The sequence below is a fragment of the Callithrix jacchus genome, chromosome 9, assembly GCF_049354715.1.
Source record: "Callithrix jacchus isolate 240 chromosome 9, calJac240_pri, whole genome shotgun sequence".
Classification (NCBI taxonomy): Eukaryota; Metazoa; Chordata; class Mammalia; order Primates; family Cebidae; genus Callithrix; species Callithrix jacchus.
In genome coordinates this window covers 119,936,699-119,955,946 of record NC_133510.1, presented here as the reverse complement: position 1 = coordinate 119,955,946, position 19,248 = coordinate 119,936,699, and the positions used below count along the sequence as shown (strand labels likewise).

The 19,248-nt window shown below is 45.5% G+C and overlaps 1 protein-coding gene across 1 annotated transcript in view; it reads right to left on the bottom strand.

The window, feature by feature from the left end:
- FBXW8 (F-box and WD repeat domain containing 8) overlaps nt 1–6,053 on the bottom strand; it is a 128,477-nt gene extending 122,424 nt beyond the window's left edge. The window contains 2 exon segments of the mRNA XM_035257753.3: nt 5,662–5,772; nt 5,775–6,053. Coding sequence (XP_035113644.2) covers nt 5,662–5,772; nt 5,775–5,996 — 333 coding nt within the window. The 5' untranslated portion in view covers nt 5,997–6,053.
- Nucleotides 6,054–19,248: the final 13,195 nt, after the last annotated feature.

Below are 19,248 nucleotides of genomic sequence, written 5' to 3'. Positions count from 1 at the left end.
GGTAAAGAAGAAAGTGAAATACTACATTGCACATACATGAGTTACTACCAAATGTGAGAAAACCAGTACAACCACTTTGGAAAACTGTATCTACCAAGGCTAATCTATGCATACCTTATAACCTACCAATTCCACTCCCAAGTGAATACTCAGGAAAAATGTGGATACATTTTCCAAAAGATGTACAAAACATTTATGTTGGCATCATTTCTTTCTTTTTTTTTGGAGACAGATTCTCGCTCTGTTGCCCAGGCTGGAGTGCAGTGGCACGATATCGGCTCACTGCGACCTCCACCTCCCAGGTTCAAGCGATTCTCCTGCCTCAGCCTCCCAAGCAGCTGAAACAACAGGTGCCCGCCACCAGACCCGGCTAATTTTTTCTCTATTTCTAGTAGAGACAGTTTCACCACATTGGCCAGGCTGGTCTTGAACTCCCGACCTTGTGATCTGCCTGGCTCTGCCTCCCAAAGTGCTGGGATTACAGGTGTGAGCCACTGTACCCTGTTGGCATCATTTCTGAGAGTCCCAAGCCGGCTATCAACAAACTAGCAGCAATTCCCATCAACAACAGATAAAATATGGCATATTCATAGAGATCAAGCTCACAGATAATGCCATTCACAAGAACTCAGACACATGAGTATACGCTGTATGACTCCACTTAATATATGTTCAAAAACAAACTAAATGTCGTGTTAGAAGTCAGGTAAGGCCAGCCACGGAGGCTCACCTTTAGTCCCAGCACTTTGGGAGGCCAAAGCAGGCAGATGACATGAAGCCAGGAGTTCGAGACCAGGCTGGCCAACACAGTGAAACCCAGTCTCTACTAAAAATACGATAGACTGGACTGGGAAAATGTGGCACATATACACCATGGACTATTATGCAGCCATCAAAAACGATGAGTTCATGTCCTTGGCAGGGACATGGATGAACCTGGAGAACATCATTCTCAGCAAACTGACACAAGAACAGAAAATGAAATACTGCATGTTCTCACTCATAGGTGGGTGATGAACAATGAGAACACATGGACACAGGGAGGGGAGCACTACACACTGGGGTCTGTTGGGGGGAATAGGGGAGGGACAGCAGTGGGGGGAGTTAGGGAGAGAGCATGGGGAGAAATGCCAGATATAGGTGAAGGGGAGGAAGGCAGCAAATCACACTGCCACGTGTGTACCTATGCAACTATCTTGCATGTTCTTCACATGTACCCCAAAACCTAAAATGCAATAAAAAAAAAATACAAAAATTAGCTGGCCATGGCGATGCATGCCTGTAGTCACAGCTACTTGGGAGGCTGAGGCACAAGAATCACTTGAACCCAGGAGGTAGAGTTGCAGTGAGCCAAGATTGTACCAGAGCACTCCAGCCTAGGTGACAGAGCAACCCTGTCTCAAAAAAAAAAAAAAAAAAAAAAAAAATGACAGGTGAGTGGTTACCCCTGGGTGGAAGGGAACTCAGGGTGGGGGATGTGGTTCTGACATGCTGATAATGCTGTCCTGTGACCAGGCTGCTGCTTACATGGATGTGTACACTTGAAAATTCATCAAGGAGTCAGACACGGTGGCTCACGCCTGTAATCCCAGCACTCTGGGAGGCTGAGGCAGGCAGATCACAAAGTCAGGAGTTAGAGACCAGCCTGACTGACATGGTGAAACCCTGTCTCTACTAAAAATACAAAAATTAGCTGGGCATAGTGGTGTGCACCTGTAATCCCAGCTACTCAGGAGGCTGAGGCAGGATAATTTCTTGAACTTGGGAGGCAGAAGTTGCAGTGAGCCAAGATTGCACCACTGCACTCCAGCCTGGGCAACAGAGCAAGACTCAAAAAAAAAAAAAAAAAAATCAAGCTGTGCATTTAGGACTTATATGTGTCAAGACATAGTTTGAGCTTAAAAACTTTAAAAGTGGGAAAACAAGACCAAGTTGGCCATGTTTCAAGACAATTTCTACAATATCAGACATGTTTAATGTGACAAAAAGAACAGTCACCACTATGAAACAAATCATTATAAAACTATGACCAGAACACATAAAAACACCTCATGAGCTGGGACAAAGGACCTACTGTGCAACTCCCAGCCTGCCTCACTCACATGCATCACCTGCCTTAGCCCTATGGGCTCTGGGCTTGCAACCACTGACACAGAGATCCAAGCCTTTTCCATAAGCCCTGTCATCATTTAACAGACTGGAGATAAGGGGCAGGTTTATTATCCAAAAATCAGTTACTTTCCTAATGCTTATCTACAAATCTGTTGAAAATAATCACTTGAAAGAGTTGTTGGGAGAAATGAAAACTATAATGTCTCTAAACCCTTAAGACAGTACCAAGGAGACAGTAAGTACACACACAATGAATTATCACTTTATTTATAGCAGTGTTACTGATGATTGCAAAGTCTTGTTTGTTTTTGTTTTGAGACAGGGTTTCACTCGGCTGGAGTGCAGTAGTGCGATTCTGGCTCACTGCAGTCTTGACCTCCCATGCTCAATCAATCCTCCCATGTCAGCCTCCCAAGTAGCTAGGACTACAGGAGCATGCCACGATGCCTGGCCAATGTCTGTACAGATGGGGTTTCTCCATGTTGTCCAGGTTGGTCTGGAGTTCCTGAGCTCAAGAGATCCACCTACCTCGGCCTCCCAAAGTGCTAGGATTACAGGCATGAGCCACCCTGCCCAGCCACACAGTCTGCTTTTTGCCTATTTTTGACAGGATCTTGCTCTGTCACTCAGGCTGAATTACAGTGGTACAATCATGGCTCACTGCACCCTCAACTTCCTGGGCTCAAGTGATCCTCCCACCTCAACCTCCCAAGTAGCTAAAACTAAAGGGGTGCACCACCACATCTAGCTTATTTTTAAAAATTTTTGGGCCGGGCGCAGTGGCTCACGCCTGTAATCCCAGCACTTTGGGAGGCCGAGGCAGGTGGATCACGAGGTCAAGAGATCAAGACAATCCTGGTCAACATGGTGAAACCCCGTCTCTACTCAAAATACAAAAAATTAGCTGGGCATGGTGGCGCATGCCTGTAATCCCGGCTACTCAGGAGGCTGAGGCAGGAGAATTGCCTGAACCCAGGAGGCAGAGGTTGCGGTGAGCCGAGATCGCGCCATTGCACTCCGGCCTGGGTAACAACGGTGAAACTCTGTCTCAATTAAAAAAAAAAAATTTTTTTTGTAGAGACGGGGTTTCACTATGTTGCCCAGGCTGGTCTTGAATTCCTGGGTTCAAGCGATCCTCCTGCCTCAGCCTCTAAAGTGCTGGGATTACAGGTGTGTACCACCACACCTGGCCTACAAAGTCCTCTTTAAAATTAGAGGTGCCCCAAAGGTTGTATGCTACTCATAGTAAAGCCTGGTAGTACCTAATGTGGTGATTCTGAAGGGGGCAGAGAAGACCAGGGACATAAATTCCCAGAAGACACGGCAGGCCTTTCCCAGCAACATGAAACAGATTTGGATGTGCCCTCTAGATCCTGCAGTACACAGGCTCCTTCTGTTTTTAGAATAAAGCAGACCCTTGAACACCATGGGTTTGAACCACATGGGTCCGTCCACTTATATGCAGGTGTTTTCCATACACGTTACATCAAATGTGCCTCTGCCACCACTAAAACAGCAAGACAATCCCTCCTTCGCAGCAGCAACCACCGCCGCCACCTACCCAGTGTGAAGGCAATGAGAATGAAGGCCTTTGTGATGAGCCATTTCCACTTAATAAATAGTAAACACATTTTCTCTTATAATTGTCTTAAGGACACTTTCTCCTCTAGCTTACTTTATTGTAAGGCTACGGTATATAACACACATAAGATACACAATACGCATTAATGGACTGTTATCAGTAAGGCTTCTGGTCAACAGTAGGCTATTCATGGTTAAGTTTTGGGAGAGTCAAAAATTATACGCAGATTTTTGACTGCAAGGTCAGTGCCCCTAACCCCCACACTGTTCAAGGGTCAACTGTACTTGATTTACTTCTTTACAATTTTTGGTATCAATGCCTATACCTCTAAGGGTTACAACTGGAAAGCCTTGAGAATCAGGACCTGGAAGCTATAGAGCATAATGTCTTCAACTTGCCTGATCAAGTCAGTCATCAGATTTCAGGGCCCCTTCCCTGGTGATGGAGTTAGCAGGTCTGGGGAAGGCCCAGAACCTATATTTTAACAAAGCCTCCCATGATTCTTATGCCAACTCAAGTTTAACTTGGTGAAATCTGGAGTTGAAAAGACCTGGATCCCCAGAATCTATCAGTGAGATAACCCTGGGCAAGTTACAGAGAATCTCTGAGTTTCTTCATCTGTAAAAGAAGAGTTCAAACCTACCTCACAGGATTGTTGTATTCGAATTTAGGCAAAGCATAGGACCAAACACTTGGTAAAAACTCAAACAGTAGCTATTAATGTCATTTGAGTAAACTACATATTACATAAAATAATAGGCCATTATTGAAACAGCTTGCTACTTAAAGAATTATTCTCAATTGAGAGGATCACGTGAGCCCAGGAGTTTGAAACCAGACTGGACAACACCGGGAGACCTTGTCGCTACCAAAAAATTTAAAAAATTATCTGAGTGTGGTGACGCCTGCGTGTAGTCCCAGCTACTCAGGATACTGAGGCAGGAGGATGGCTTGAGCCAGACAGTTTGAAGCTGCAGTGAGCTGAGAGGGCAACACTGCACTCTAACCTGGGCAACACAGCAAGACCCTGTCTCAAAAAAAAAGAAAGAAAAGAAAGAAAGAGAGAGAAAAGAAAAAGGAAGAGAGAGAGAGAGAGAACAGAGCAAAACCCTTTCTCAAAAAAAAAAAGAGAGAGAGAGATGGAGGGAGAGGAGGGAAGGAGACAGGGAGAGGTGGGAGAGGGAGAGGGGAGAATTGTTCCCAATTAGAAAGCTGTAAAGCCTTTCTTTGAGCCTAATTTAAATCAAACCATTAAAACCTGCTGCCTTGTCCTCTTAACCTGGGAGCCACAGATGCATATCAGATGATCTGGCTTTTCCCAGATTTTTAACGGACAGAGGGTCCCCAGTTTCCTCCAGATTCTCCAAAGGATCTACGCCCCACAAAAAGATAAGAAATCCTAATGAAAGTGCCCAAGAGTTCTTCCCCCTCTCCTTTTTTTCCTGAATCTTTTTAAATACGTGCACGGTTACAAAAATTAGTGCAAACAGTATGCAAAAAAAAGTTAAAATTCCTTCCTGTTCATTACCTGGGTCCTCCTTTTCAAAAGCAACCTTTGTTCAAAGTTTAGGTAGCTTTCAAGAGCAAGATTTCTCAACCCCACACACACTCGCTGACATTTTGGCCTAGATAATTTTTTGTGCGTGCTGTCCTGTTGTGCACTGTAGGATGTTCACGAGCATCTCTGGCCTCTACCCACTAGATGCCGAGTAACATGCACACATACACACCCCGATGAGATACCCAAAAATCTCTGCAGACACTGCCAAATCTGGGGGAACAAAATCGCCCCGACTGAGAAGCGCTGCTTCCAGCAAGACCCCATGCACGCACAAACATCGGTGTTTGTGCATCTACTCATTTTCTCGGGCAACTAGAGGCACACAGTTACTCTCCAAATCACTGCAGGGGTTTGTCCTGAGGGCAGGGGCGGGCGCGGGCCTCGGCCAGAGGCGACTGCCACTCACCAGGTCGCGGATTAGCTGGTCCACCAGCTGCTCCCCGCCCCCGGCGCCCTCGCGGGCCCGAGGAAAACCGGACCGGCTCGCCACGTCCTGCGCCTCGCCACGTCCTGCGCCTCGGCCCGAGTCGCCCGCGCCGCCGGAGGCCTCCCTGCGCCCTCCAGGAGACCCTGGGCCAGCGCCGGGTCTCCCAAGGCCTGTTCGCTGCGCCCGGGGGCCACCTCCGGCCGTCGCGCCCGCCTCTCGGCAGCATCAGACCGCCGCCACTTCCTAGGCGCCTGGGCCTGCGCCAGCTCCTCCTGCCAGCGCCGACGGAACTCCTCTAAGCTGCATTCGTCCATCGTCGCCGCTCCGCGTTCTCTTCGGCTCCACTGGGTGCCACGGGACAGTCCCTCCACGGGAAGTGTCCGCTACGGCCGGAAACCGCCGCCGCCGTCGCTCTAGGGTTCCGGGTGGGCGGCCACGCCCCCGCCACGCCCCCCGGGCTGCCCCTGTGCGCACTTGGTCAGGCTAGTGACTTGTGGCGCCCGAGGCGGACGTCTACGCACCTGCTCTTCACCCCATCAGCTCTCCTGCCTATCACTTATGCTAAGCTCTGACTTCGCGCCAAGCATTGTTCCTTCATTCAACAAACATGCATTGAGCGACTACTATATGCCAGGTCCCAAGAATTCAGCATTTAAACAAAACAAAAAACCCTGACGTCATTTAAGTGGGAAGGGAGACTTTAAACAAATAAATGTGAACATTTGAATCAGTGATAAGTATTAGGAAGAAAAAAAATAAGGTAAGGCAAGGGGCAGGAGTAAGGATTGATAGTGAAAATCTCTCTAAGATGTTATTTCAATTAAAATCTAAAAAAGAATCAACAGGTGGGAAAAGAAATTGTGGTATATACATAAGATAGAATACTACTCAGCCATAAAAAATGAATTAATTGCATTCGTAGCAACCTGGATGGGACTGGAGACTATTACTCTAAGTGAAGTAACTAAGGAATGGAAAACCAATCATCATGTGTTCTCACTCATAAGTGGGAGCTAAGCTAGGAGGATGCAAAGGCATAAGAATGACTTTATTTTTATGTGACTATACACACACACACACACACACATACACACACATACATATATATGTATTCCTCCCCTCGCTTCCCCCTCCCATCCCCAAAGTCCATGTAATCCCAACACTTTGGGAGGCCGAGGACGGCAGATCATGAGATCAAGAGATCGAGACCATCTTGGCCAACATGATGAAACCCTGTCTCTACTAAAAATACAAAAATTAGCTGGCCATGGTGGTGCACACCTGTAAACCCAGCTACTCAGGAGGCTGAGGCAAGAAAATTGCTGGAACCTGGGAGGCAGAGGTTGCAGTAAGCTAAGATTGTGCCACTGCATTCCAGCCTGGGTGACAGAGTGAGACTCTATCTCAAAAAAAAAAAAAAAGGAAAAGGAAAAGGAAACAGAAACGGAAATGGAAATGGAAAAGCAAGCAAGAAAGAAAGACAAGAGAGAGAGGGAAGGAAGGAAGGAGGGGGGGAGGGAGGGGAAAGAGGGAGAAAAGGAAGGAAGGAAAGAGAGAAAGAAAAAGAAAAATAAAGAAGGAGAGAGGGAGAAAAAAAATAAAAAGAAACAGACCCTATCTAGAATGCTAGCTCCATGAGAATAGAGGCCTGATCTATTTTATTCACTACTATGTTTTCAGCACCCCAAACAGTGCCTGGGACATAGTAGCTGCTCAGTAAATGATGGATGAATAAATGAACTACTGTAAAGCTATTAAATGTGACATTGGAGAAGAAAATTTTATCACATGAAGAGAATTTCACAATATAGCAAGTGAAAAAAGTCAGGCTATATAACCATATATACATTGTAACTGTGTTGCATCTTTTTTTTTTTTTTTTGAAGTGTGTATGTGCATTCTAAAAGGAAGAATATACACCCAAACTTGCATGGAAGAAATTTCTAGAGAAGGCAAGATTATGGGTGATTTTCATATTCTTTTTCTTTATCTCCATATTCTAATTTTCTTTTCCTTTCTTTTCTCTTCCTTTCTTTTGAGATGGGGTCTCATGCTATCACCCAGGCTGAAGTGCTGCCTCAGCTTACTGCAACCTCCACTTTCCAGATTCAATCAATCCTCCTGCCTCAGCCTCCTGAGTAGCTGGGACTACAGCATGTGCTACCACACCCAACTTATTTATTTCTTTATTAAGTAGAGAGGGTTTTGCCATGGTGTCCAGGCTGGTCTCAAACTCCTGGGCTCAAGCAATCTGCCTACCTCAGCCTCCTAAAATCCTGGAATTACAGGTGTGAACCACCATGCCCAACCGTATAGTCTAATTTTCTACAGTGAATGTTGTCCTAGCCCGGGTTCCCACAGTAAGCAAGCCTGAGCCCTGGGTTTGTAGGCAGCTAGTTTATTTAGAGCACTGATTCCAGAAAAGAGGCCTGGGAGACTAAGAAGAATGAGACAGGGAAGAACGGACAGTTAATTGAAAGAGCATTTTTGAGCCGGGCATGGTGGCTGCCGCCTGTAATTCTAGCACTTTGGGAGGCTGAGGTAGGCGGATCACTTCAGGTCAGGAGTTCAAGACCAGCCTGCCCAACATGGTGAAACCCCATTTCTACTAAAACTATAAAATTAGTGGGATGTGGTGGCAGACGCCTGTAATCCCAGCTACTTGAGAGGCTGAGGTAGGAAAATTGCTTGAGCCTGGGAGGCGGAGTTTGCAGTGAGCCGAGATCGCGCCACTGCACTCCAGCCTGGGTGACACAGCAAGACTCCATCTCAAAAAAAAGAAAAGAGCATCTTTGAGTTGGTCCGACTGTAGCAATTTAGGCTCCTCCCACTAGCACCTTCTAAGGAGACTTAGAACACAGCTCAGAATGGTCCTTACAAGAAATAAGAGCCGGAAGAGGGAAGCATTTATCCAGTGACTCATCCCCTACTGGAAAAAGGCCAGACCAGGAGTCTTAACAACCTCCCACTTCTAGATTGGGTATAAGTAAATGGATTCTCATGGATGTTCCATACCAAGGCAGCAGAGATGCTCTAGGATAAAAAGCAGGAGGTCCCCAGTGCAACTAACAGGAAGCACTGTCAGGTTACACGTGCGCAAAGCCAGTTGCTATAGCGATGACTAAGGCAAAAGACGATCAAGTGATGCACGATGGAACACAGGCATCCAATACAAATAAGCATTCCCTTTTTTTCTGTAAAGATTTTCTTTTTCTTTTTGAGACTGAGTCTCACTCTGTCACCAGGCTGGAGGGCAGAGGCGTGATCTCGGCTCACTGCAACCTCCACCTCCCAGGTTCAAGCGATTCTCCTGCGTCAGCCTCCCAAGTAGCTGAGACTACAGGCGTGCACCACCATGCCTGGCTAATTTTTGTATTTTTAGTAGGGATGGGGTTTCACCGTGTTGGCCAGGAGGGTCTCCATCTCTTGACCTCGTGATCCACCCACCTTGGCCCCACAAAGTGCTGGGATTACAGGCGTGAGTCACCACACCCGGCCTGTAAAGGTTTTCTTATACACAGAAGGGGAAAGAGTTTCAGTCCTTCTTGGTACCACTCACTTCCTGGAGGTGAAGACATTGCTCAGCTCCTCTCACTTCCTCTTGGTGCAGACATGTGTACCTGCCCTCTTGATGAACTTGAGAGTCCACTTTTTCTCAGAGACCTTGAACAATTCCAAGGTGCATCACTTACATGGAGTAAAGCCACACACCTCTCACATCATGTCCACACGAACTTTCTGTGCTTGGTGGGTGCCTGCAGTGGCAGCAGCAGCCGTGCCTGGGTTTCCTCACATTCTTGGTCCTCATCTTGTGACCCTCATTGGGATCCACAGACATGGGAGACCACAGAGCTCTGGCTGCTGCTCGTCAATGGCTGCTGTCGATAAGTATTATTTGTATAAAAACAATGAGCTAATTGTTCCTGTTCTGCTCACATCTCATTCACCCTGTGTGCCTTCCATGTGAAATCCAAGGTCAGGCAAACTTGCTTTGATTATCTACTTGCAAGTCAAAAGCCAAATATCACGTTTCTGATATCTTCTCTTCGGAAATCTTCAGATTTTATGGACCATCTAACACTTAAAACAGAAAGCAAACTGGGGCCAAGCACAGTGGCTCACGCCTGTAATTCCAGCACTTTGGGAGGTCAAGGTGGGTGGATCACCTGAGGTCAGGAGTTGAAGACCAGCCTAGTCAACATGGAGAAACCCCATCTCTACTAAATACAAAAAACTAGCCTGGCATGGTGGTGGGTTCCTATAATCTCAGCTACTTGGGAGGCTGAGGCAGGAGAATCGCTTGAAGCTGGGAGGTGGAAGTTGCAGTGAGTCGAGATCACGCCACTGCACTCCAGCCTGGGTGACAGAGTGAGACTCTGTCTGGAAAAGAAAAGAAAGGAAGCAAGCAAACTGGAATTTAAAAAATAAATAAATAAGATGAGTCTCGCTCTGTCACCCAGGCTGGAGTGCAGTGGCAGGATCATAGCTCACTGCAGCCTCGAACTCCTGAGCTCAAGTGATCCTCCTGCCGCAGCCTCCCAAGTAGCTGGGACTACACTTGGGAGATAGAAGAATGCCACTATCTCAGGCTAATTTTTAAGTTTTTCATAGAGATAAAGTCTTGCTATGTTGCCCAGGCTGGTCTTGAACTCCTGGCCTCAAGCAATCCTCCCACCTCAGGGGATTACAGGCATAAGCCCCCAATCCTGGCCTCAAACTGGAAAATTCTAAACACCCAATTATGCTGGTCAAGATCAATGTTTCCTGCTGCCCCTTTAAAAGAATTTTTACATGGGCAGTGCAGACAGGCTAACGGGGCCATTAGTCACCCAGAGAAAATGGAAACCAGAAAGAGAAGCATGCTAAGAGGAAGGAAAATATTGTCTTTTCTTCAGTATTGCTTACCACTCCTTGATGATATTTATGTTGATTTTATATCTTTCCAGTAGTAAATTCCTGGACCTCCATTTCCTCAAGTGAAAAGTGAAGATAAAAATATCTTTCTTTCAGTATAACTGTAAGGCTGATAAAATGCCTATAAAACTCTTAGCATCCATAAAACCTCATGTAGGCATTGAATAAATGATGTCTATGATCCATATTAATACAGTCTTGGCAGACAGAGATTGCATCTAACCTGTGCTCTATAAATCCAGTATTCCACGGGACCCCACCTTTTTCCACATTGAGGGTATATTTTGCAACCTCAATCTGTTAAATTCTTTGTTTGCAAGCAACAGACGCCAATTCTTGCTACCTTAAGGAAAAAGGAATCGAACTCAGAGGTTGGCTCACTAAGTTAAACAAAAAGAAGAATAACCAGACCCTTGGAATGAATACCAATAACCAGATCAGATTCAGGGATTTCATCACAGGAACTCCTGAACCATCTCTGCAGGATCCGATCGCTGCTTATCTTCTATTTCCTAGGGTTCAAATTCCCAGAGCAGAGGTTCTCAGAGTGTGGCCCCTGAACCAGCAATATCTGAGAGTTTGTTTGAAATGCAAATTCTCAGCCGAGACCACTAAATTGGAAACACTAGGGGTCCAACCCCAGCAATGTGTGTTTTTAACAATCCTTCCTTGTGATTCTGATACATAACCCAGTTTAAGAATCACTCTCCTGGAGGACCATCTGACTGGCTTAAGGGAGTCACATTCCCAGTTCTCGATTGAGTGGGGAGGGGTTTACAATGTGCTGGATTTCCAGGACCACATAAACTACAAGAGGCAGAGTTCCCCAAAAACAGGAGGGAGAAGGGATGTTAGGCCACTATCCACTTTGTAGATAGCATCAGCAAAGCTATCGTGGGAGAAGATTCTAGGAATTCAGCCTTATTGTCTTCTATGCTACCTGGGTCTTCTCTGCTCATTGTTCATATATGTGATGTGTTTCCCTAGGACCCCCAGCTCAGCTTCCACTGTGCTACCTGGGTCTTCTCTGCTCACTGTTGATAAGGTGATATGTTCCCTTAGGAACCCCAGCTCAGCTTCTACTGGAGCCCCAGAAAGGCAGCAGAGACATGGTCATCATCCTTCCCCCAAGTACCTCTTACCTTACTTACCTTCCTCAGACCAGTCACACACAGGACTACAGAGGTGCAAGAATTCCTGTACTTCAGTAGATTTCAAAAAGGTGGTGAGGGTGGGGGAGACAAGAGCAGAGATGAATTTGTTCTCACGTACAAGGTAAGAAAGCGTGTCTCAGTCTCCCCTTGCTGCTGTCACAAAATAAGTGGCTTAAAACAACACACAATTATTCTCTAACAGCTCTAGAGGGGAGAAGTCCAAAATCCATTTCACTGGGCTGAAATTAAGGTGTTGGCAGAATGCTCCCTTCTGAGTCTCCAAGGGAGTATCTGTTGTCTTGCCTTTTCCTGATTTGGGCTTCACAGTCCTTGCACTCCTTGGCTTGTTGCCTCTTCCTCCCTCTTCAAAGCTAGCAGTGAAACATCTTGCTTCAGTGGTCATGTTGCTTTCTGTCTCTGTGTGCAAATCTCCCTCTGCCTCCTTGTTTTGTTTTGAAACAGGGCCTCCACCTGTCACCCAGGCTGAAGAGCGGTATGATCATGTCTCACTGCAGCCTCGAACTCCCGGGTTCAAGTGATCCTCCTGCATCGGCTACCTGAGTAGCTGGGACTACAGGTGCGTGCCACCATGCCTTACTAATTTTTAAAATTTTTTTGTAGAGATAGGGTTTTGCTATGTTGCCCAGGCTGTTTAAAAAAAATTTTTTTAAGAGATAGGGTCTTGCTGTGTTGCCCAGGCTGGTTTCGGACTCCTGGCCTCAAGCAATCCTCCCACCTCAGCCTGCTCAGTTGCTGGGATTACAGGCATGAGCCACCATGCCCAGCCTGCCTCCCTCTTAGAATGATGCTTGTGATTACAAAGGGCCCACCTGGCAATCCAGGATAACCTCCCCATCTCAAGATCCTTAATTTAGTGACATTGGCAAAAAAACTTTAAAAAAAAAAAATTAGACGGTCTCACTCTGGAGTGCAGTGACATGATTCCAGGTCACTGCAATATCTGACACCCTGGTTCCAGCAATTTTCATACCTGTAAATGGGATTACAGGTGCACACCACTATACCCAACTGATTGTTTTATATTTTTAGTAGAGACAGGGTTTCACCATGTTGGCCAGGCTGGTCTCAAACTCTTGGCCTCAAGTGATCCCCTGCCTCAGTCTCTCAAAGTGCTGGGATTAGAGGCATGAGCCACCACACCTGGCTAACATTTACAAAAATCTTTTGTCATTTAAGGTAACAGGTGCCACAGATTAGGACCTGGATTTTTTTGAGGGGTCACATTCAGTGCTCATCAGCACATACAGATGACCCCAAGAAACAAAAGTGGGACAGCTGAGCCAGCCACAGACTGTAACAAACTGGAGAATGGATGTCCATGTAGAGCACAAAGCCAATTTTTTTTTTTTTTTGAGTTGGAGTTTCCTCCTGCTGAGGCAGGAGAATTGCTTGAACCCAGGAGACGGAGGTTGCAGTGAGCCGAGATTGAGCCATTGCACTCCAGCCTGGGCAACAGAGCGAGATTCCATCTCAAAAATAAAAAAATAGCAAACAAGCAAACAGTAGTTTATTCCTGAACAAGACATGAGTTGAGTCAAAACTCCTTTCAACTTACATTACTACTTCCTTCCCTCTTGTAAGTAGAGATGGAAGAATCACACCTCATTTGGGATCACTAATGTGCGAACACCAGGAAATTAATATGAAAATGAAAATAAGAAATAGTGACGGTTTTAAAGTATGTTGCTTAGAAACATGAGCAAAGCGTTGGGATGGTGTGAGTGGCCATTCTGAATGTCAGCCTCGCCCAAGGCCTCCCTTGCTGTAGATACTATTGCCCTGTTGCTATTTTATAATTTCATATTAGCAAAATATAAAATTCTGTAAACAATTTTTTTAAAAAAACTGGGCTTGAAATAAAAGAAAAACGATCTGTAGCAAAATAAAATTTTTTAAAAAAATTTCCTTGTTCTTGAGAACTTTCCCATCAATAATTCCGTTTTTTAAAAATGCTGCACAGACGGGATTCAGTGTCAGCTGCCACTTCAGACTTAGTCATTCAAAGCTTGTCCCATATGGACCCAACTCCCTTCCCACCTCTTTCTCTCTCCTCAATCCCCTCTTGCTTTTATTAAAGCTTTTTCTTTTTCATCTCTCCAGTCTGGATCCAAAGCCTCTCCCTCTGAAAGTGTTACCCTCCCCCAGAGAAAACATTGCATTCCATTCTTGGGTCTCTCTCTCTCTCTCTCTCTCTCTCTCTCTCTCTCTCTCTCTCTCTCTCTCTCTCTCTCTCTCACCTCTCCATTTTTTTGTCTTGAGAATTCACTTGCAGCCTGATGCTCATGAGAGACACTTTGCTCAGTTACTGCTGGCGCTGAAGGAGGAGGCAATGGCTTGGATCCCCAGGATAAGTGCCCAGACTCCAGCTCAGACCCTGAGACAGCAAGAGCCAATTTCCTTGCCTGTCTAGGCACCAGGGCAAGCTTGCGAAGCCAGCCTCGTCTGGGCTTACATGAAGCAAAGATACTCTTGTCATTAGTGTGACTTTAACTCTGACACCTATGTAACAAAGAACCTCAAAATTATTTTTTATTTTATTTTGAGATGGAGTCTCGCTCTGTCGCCCAGGCTGGAGTGCAGTGGCCCAATCATGGCTCACTCCAACCTCTACCTCCCAGGTTCAAGCAATTCTCCTACCTCAGCCTCCCGAGTAGCTGGGATTACAGGTGCCCGCCACCACACCCCACTAATTTTTGTATTTTTAAAGTGATCTCAGCTTACTGCAACCTCTACCTCCTAAGTTCAAGCAATTCTCCTGACTCAGCTTCCTGAATAGCTGGGACCACAGGTGTCTGCCACCATGCCTGGCTAATTTTTGTATTTTTAGTAGAGACTGGGTTTCACCATATTGGTCAGGCTGGTCTTGAACTCCTGACCTTACGTCATCCACTGGCCTCAGCCTCCCAAAGTGCTGGGATTACAGGTGTGAACCAACGCACCCAGACTCAAAATTATTTTCTTTATTCCAAATCATTCCTCTCAAATTATTAAATTCAAAATTATTCCTTTCATCTTATTTCTTTGCAACCCAACCAAGTTTTTCCCATCTCAGCACATGATGCCACTACCTTGATACTTCAGCCAAGAACTTGAGTTCTTGCTCCCCCTCACTTCTTGTATCATGTGCTGATAATTTTTTTTTTTTTTTTTTTTTTGAGATAGAATCTTGCTCTGTCACCCAGGCTGGGGTGCAGTGGTGCAATCTCTGCTCATTGCAACCTCCCCCTTCCCGGTTGAAGCCATTCTCCTGCCTCAGCGTCCCGAGTAGCTGAGATTACAGGTGCCCACCACCAGGCACAGCTAATTTTTGTAGTTTTAGTAGAGACAGGATTTCACCATGTTGGTCAGGCTGGTCTCAAACTCCTGGTCTCGGGTGATCTGCCCTAGTCAGGCTCCCAAAGTGCTGAAACTACAGGCGAGAGCCACCACACCCAGCTCAAGTACTGATAATTCTACTTTCAAACTATATCTTGAGGCCAAGCAAGGTGGCTCACTCTTATAATCCCAGCAATTTGGGAGGCAGAGGCCTTAGGAGTTTGAGACCAGCCTGGGCAACATAAGGCAACCTTGTCTCTCAAAAAAAATAATTAAAAAAAAAATTAACCGGGTGTGGTGGTGCATTCCTGTAGCCCCAGCTACTAGGGAGGTGAAGCCAGAGAATTGCTTGAGCCTAGGAGGTAAAGCCTACAGTGAGCTGAGATTGCACCCCTGCACTCCAGCCTGGGAGACAGAGCAAAACCCTGAAAAAAGAAAGAGAGAAAGAGAGAGAGAGAAAGAGAAAAGAGAGAGAGAAAGAAAACAGGAAAGAAGAAAAGAAAGGAAAAGAAAAGAAAACTGTATCTTTAATCTGTCTCTTCTCTCTATCTGCCCCAGCACCATCCTTGTCCAAGGAGGGTCACCAGGTAAAATGCAAGATACCCAGTTAAAGTGGAATTTCAGATAGACAATGAATTATTTTAGTGTAAGTATACCCATGTAAAATTTAAATTTTAGATAAGCAAAGAATAATTTTGTCCTATGCAATATTTGGGATATATTATACTAAAAATATTCTTTGCTTATCTGAAATTCAAATTTAACTGGGCATCCTGTATTTCTCTTTGCTAAATCTGACAACCCTAAATCCAAGGCACCATCATGGAGCCTAGCCCACTGCAGAACCTCCCCACTGGTCTCCCCATCTCAATTCTCGCTCCTGCCAATGAATCACAGAGCTGCCAGAGAGCTTTTGGAAAAATGAATCAGATCAGGACATTTCCCTATTTAAAACACATAAGGCCAGTCGCAGTGGCTCATGTCTGTAATCCCAGCACTTTGGGAGGCCAAGGTGGGCAGATCACAAGGTCAGGAGTTCAAGACTACCCTGGCCAATGTGGTGAAACCCCGTCTTTACTAATAATACAAAAATTAGCCAGGTGTGGTGGCACCCGCCTGTAATCCCAGCTACTCAGGAGGCTGAGGCAGGAGAATAGCTTGAACCCGGGAGGCGGAGGTTGCAGTGACTGTGATTGCACCACTGCACCACTGCACTCCAGCCTGGGCAACAGAGCGAGACCCTGTCTCAAAAAAAAAAGCACCTAAAGATACCTCCACTGTTTTTGCAGTAATAAACAAGATCATATTTTGCAACAGCTTTATTGAAATATATTACACATACTGCACCATTCACCCATGTAAAGCATACAATTCAATGTATTTTAGAGTATGCATAGATATATATCACCATTGCCACAATTTTAGAATGCTCTCCTCACCCCACAAAAGAAACCCTAAAACCCTACTCACTTTAGCCGTCAACTCCAGTCCTCCCTTGGCAAACGTCATTGTGCTTTCTATCTCGGTAGATTTCTCTATTCTGGACATTTCCTACAGATGGAATCATACAATATGATTGGGACCTTTTGTGTCTAGCTTCTTTCATTCAGTATCATCTTTTCCAGGTTCATCCCATTCCAGCATGTATCAGTACTTCATTCTTTTTCATGGCTGAATAATATTCCATTGTGTGGATAGACTAAAATTTGTTTCTCAATTCATCTTTTAAAAAATAATCCCTATTTTACAGATATTGATGGGCGCTTGAGGTGCTTCCATCTTTTGGCCATTAAGAATAATGCTTCTGACCAGGTGCTGTGGCTCATACTTGTAATCCCAGCACTTTGGGAGGCTGAGGTAGATGGATTGCTTGAGCTCAGGAGTTCAAGACCAGCCTGAGCAACATATCAAAACCCCATCTTTACAAAAAATACAAAAATTTGCCAGGTGTGGTGGTGCACACCTGTAGTCTCGGTGCACACCTCACAGCTACTCGGGGGACTGAAGTGGGAGGATCGCTTTCTGGAGCATGGGAGGTCAAGGCTGCGGTGAGCTATGTTGGCACCACTGCACTCCAGCCTGGGTGACCCAGTGAGACTCTGTCTTTTAAAAAAATTATTAAACAAAATAGAATAATGCTTCTATAAACATTCCTGTTCAGGTTTTGTGTAGGCACAGTCCTCTTATTTCTTCTGCGTATATCATTAGGAGTGGAATTGCTGAGTTAAATCATTTGAATTCAGGTTTAACACTTGAGGACCTGCCATACACCACTTTACATCCCCACCAGCACTGTGTGAGGGTTCCAGTGTGCGTTTTATATCTTCCCATTCAAACTTACCAGTAGTCTGAGAAAAGCTAACTTCTTTTTCACCTTGGGGGCTTCTGAACCTACTTCCCTCTTCCTAAAACACTCTTCCTGCTTCACTCCTCAGTGAGGTTGTCTCTTCATCTTTCAGCTCTCAGTTTGAACGTGACCACCCCCATCATTCCATCTAAGTGATGCATCCACACACGATTATCCCTATCACTGAAACGGACCTGTACCTCAATAGCTAAGAGGTTTTGTTTATTATCTGTTTGTTTTGTGTGTCCTCTCCATTAGAAGGTAGGCTCCCTGAGGCTGGGGGCCGTGCCTATCTTGTTCATCAGGGTCTCATCCCCTTCACACAGCCTGGTTCCTAGAATGTGCTCGGTAACTCTTGCTTGGTGGAATGAATGAATCAATTGATGAATGAATGATGGAGCTCAGAGAGAACAGAAGGTGTTTCTGAGATTTGTGTCCATACATAGTGATGCTCAATATCTGTGCTGCTTAGCCTGGCACAATGGCTCACACTTGTAATCCCAGCACTTTGGGAGGCCGAAGCAAGAGGACCACTTGAGCCCAGGAGTTCAAGACCAGCCTGGGCAACGTCGCAAGACCTCGTCTCTATGAAAAAAAAAAAATTAGCCAGCCATGGTAGCACATGCCTGTAGTCCCAGCCACTTGGAAGGCTGAGGTGGGAAAATCGCTTGAGCCCAGGAGATAAAGGTTGCAGTGAGCTGTGATCATGCCACTGTGTTACAGCCTGGGTGAGACCCTATCTCAAGAAAACAAACAAACAAAAATATTTGTGCTGCTGATGAGCCTGCAAGTAATAAAGGTAGACACACAATTGTACACACATCCACACACACACAGAGTTTGAGAGAGAAAGATAAATTCAGTCCTTTAAGAAAAAAGTGAGGGGTATCATTGTAAGTTTCATTAATCTCAGCACAACTGCCCAGACACGTGATGGAAAGAGTTGCCTGTTCCACTTTGCAATGTGCAGAAGCAATGAGTCCTCTCTCCTTTCTGTTTTAATAGAAAAATCACTCTGAGCACTTTGGTACATGAAGCACTTTGGAACTCTAATTACAGGTGACACGCAAATGGAAAGAAAAATAGGAAATCAAACATTTGAGCCAATAAGTTGGGATTTATATGGGCACTTAATAGCCGCAAAGTACCCTAAGCCACTCAGAATTTTCTCAAAGCACTTTGCAGATGGACGTCACTGGGGCCATCGTGAGGATAAGTCAGGAATGTCTGGAACACACTTGAGTCCTTTGAGGACGTGTCCATCTGCTTTGTAAATCTTAATGTCCAGTTTTATGAGATTTCTCCAAGGTGGATGCCATGTAAAACCTTTTGAGGTCTCTCCCCACTTCTATCTGTAGCTGACCTCTCAACACTATCCTCCGTCTCCAATCTAATCTAATAATCACAACCTCTTTTAGCTTTCACTTTGTCATGCTCTCTCCTGCCTGGAACTCTCCACGCCTCCCACCGGCACCTGCCTAACTCCTACCAGGTTTCATTTTAGAGGTCACCTCCTTCAAGAAGCCCTCCTTGCCTTCCTTATTCTCCAGACAGGATTAAGTCTTGTATTACTTAAGATCCATAGGTTGAAAAAAAAAACTCGACTGAAAATGACTTTAGCGAAAAATAGAAACAGTTTTGCTCTGGGAAGTCCAAAGGTAAAAGGGACACTCAGGCCGAGCACGGTGGCTCATGCTTGTAATCCCAGCAGTTTGGGAGACTGAGGCAGGTGGATCACTTGAGGTCAGGAGTTTGAAACCAGCATGGTCAGCATGATGAAACCTCGTCTCTACTAAAAATACAAAAATTAGCTGG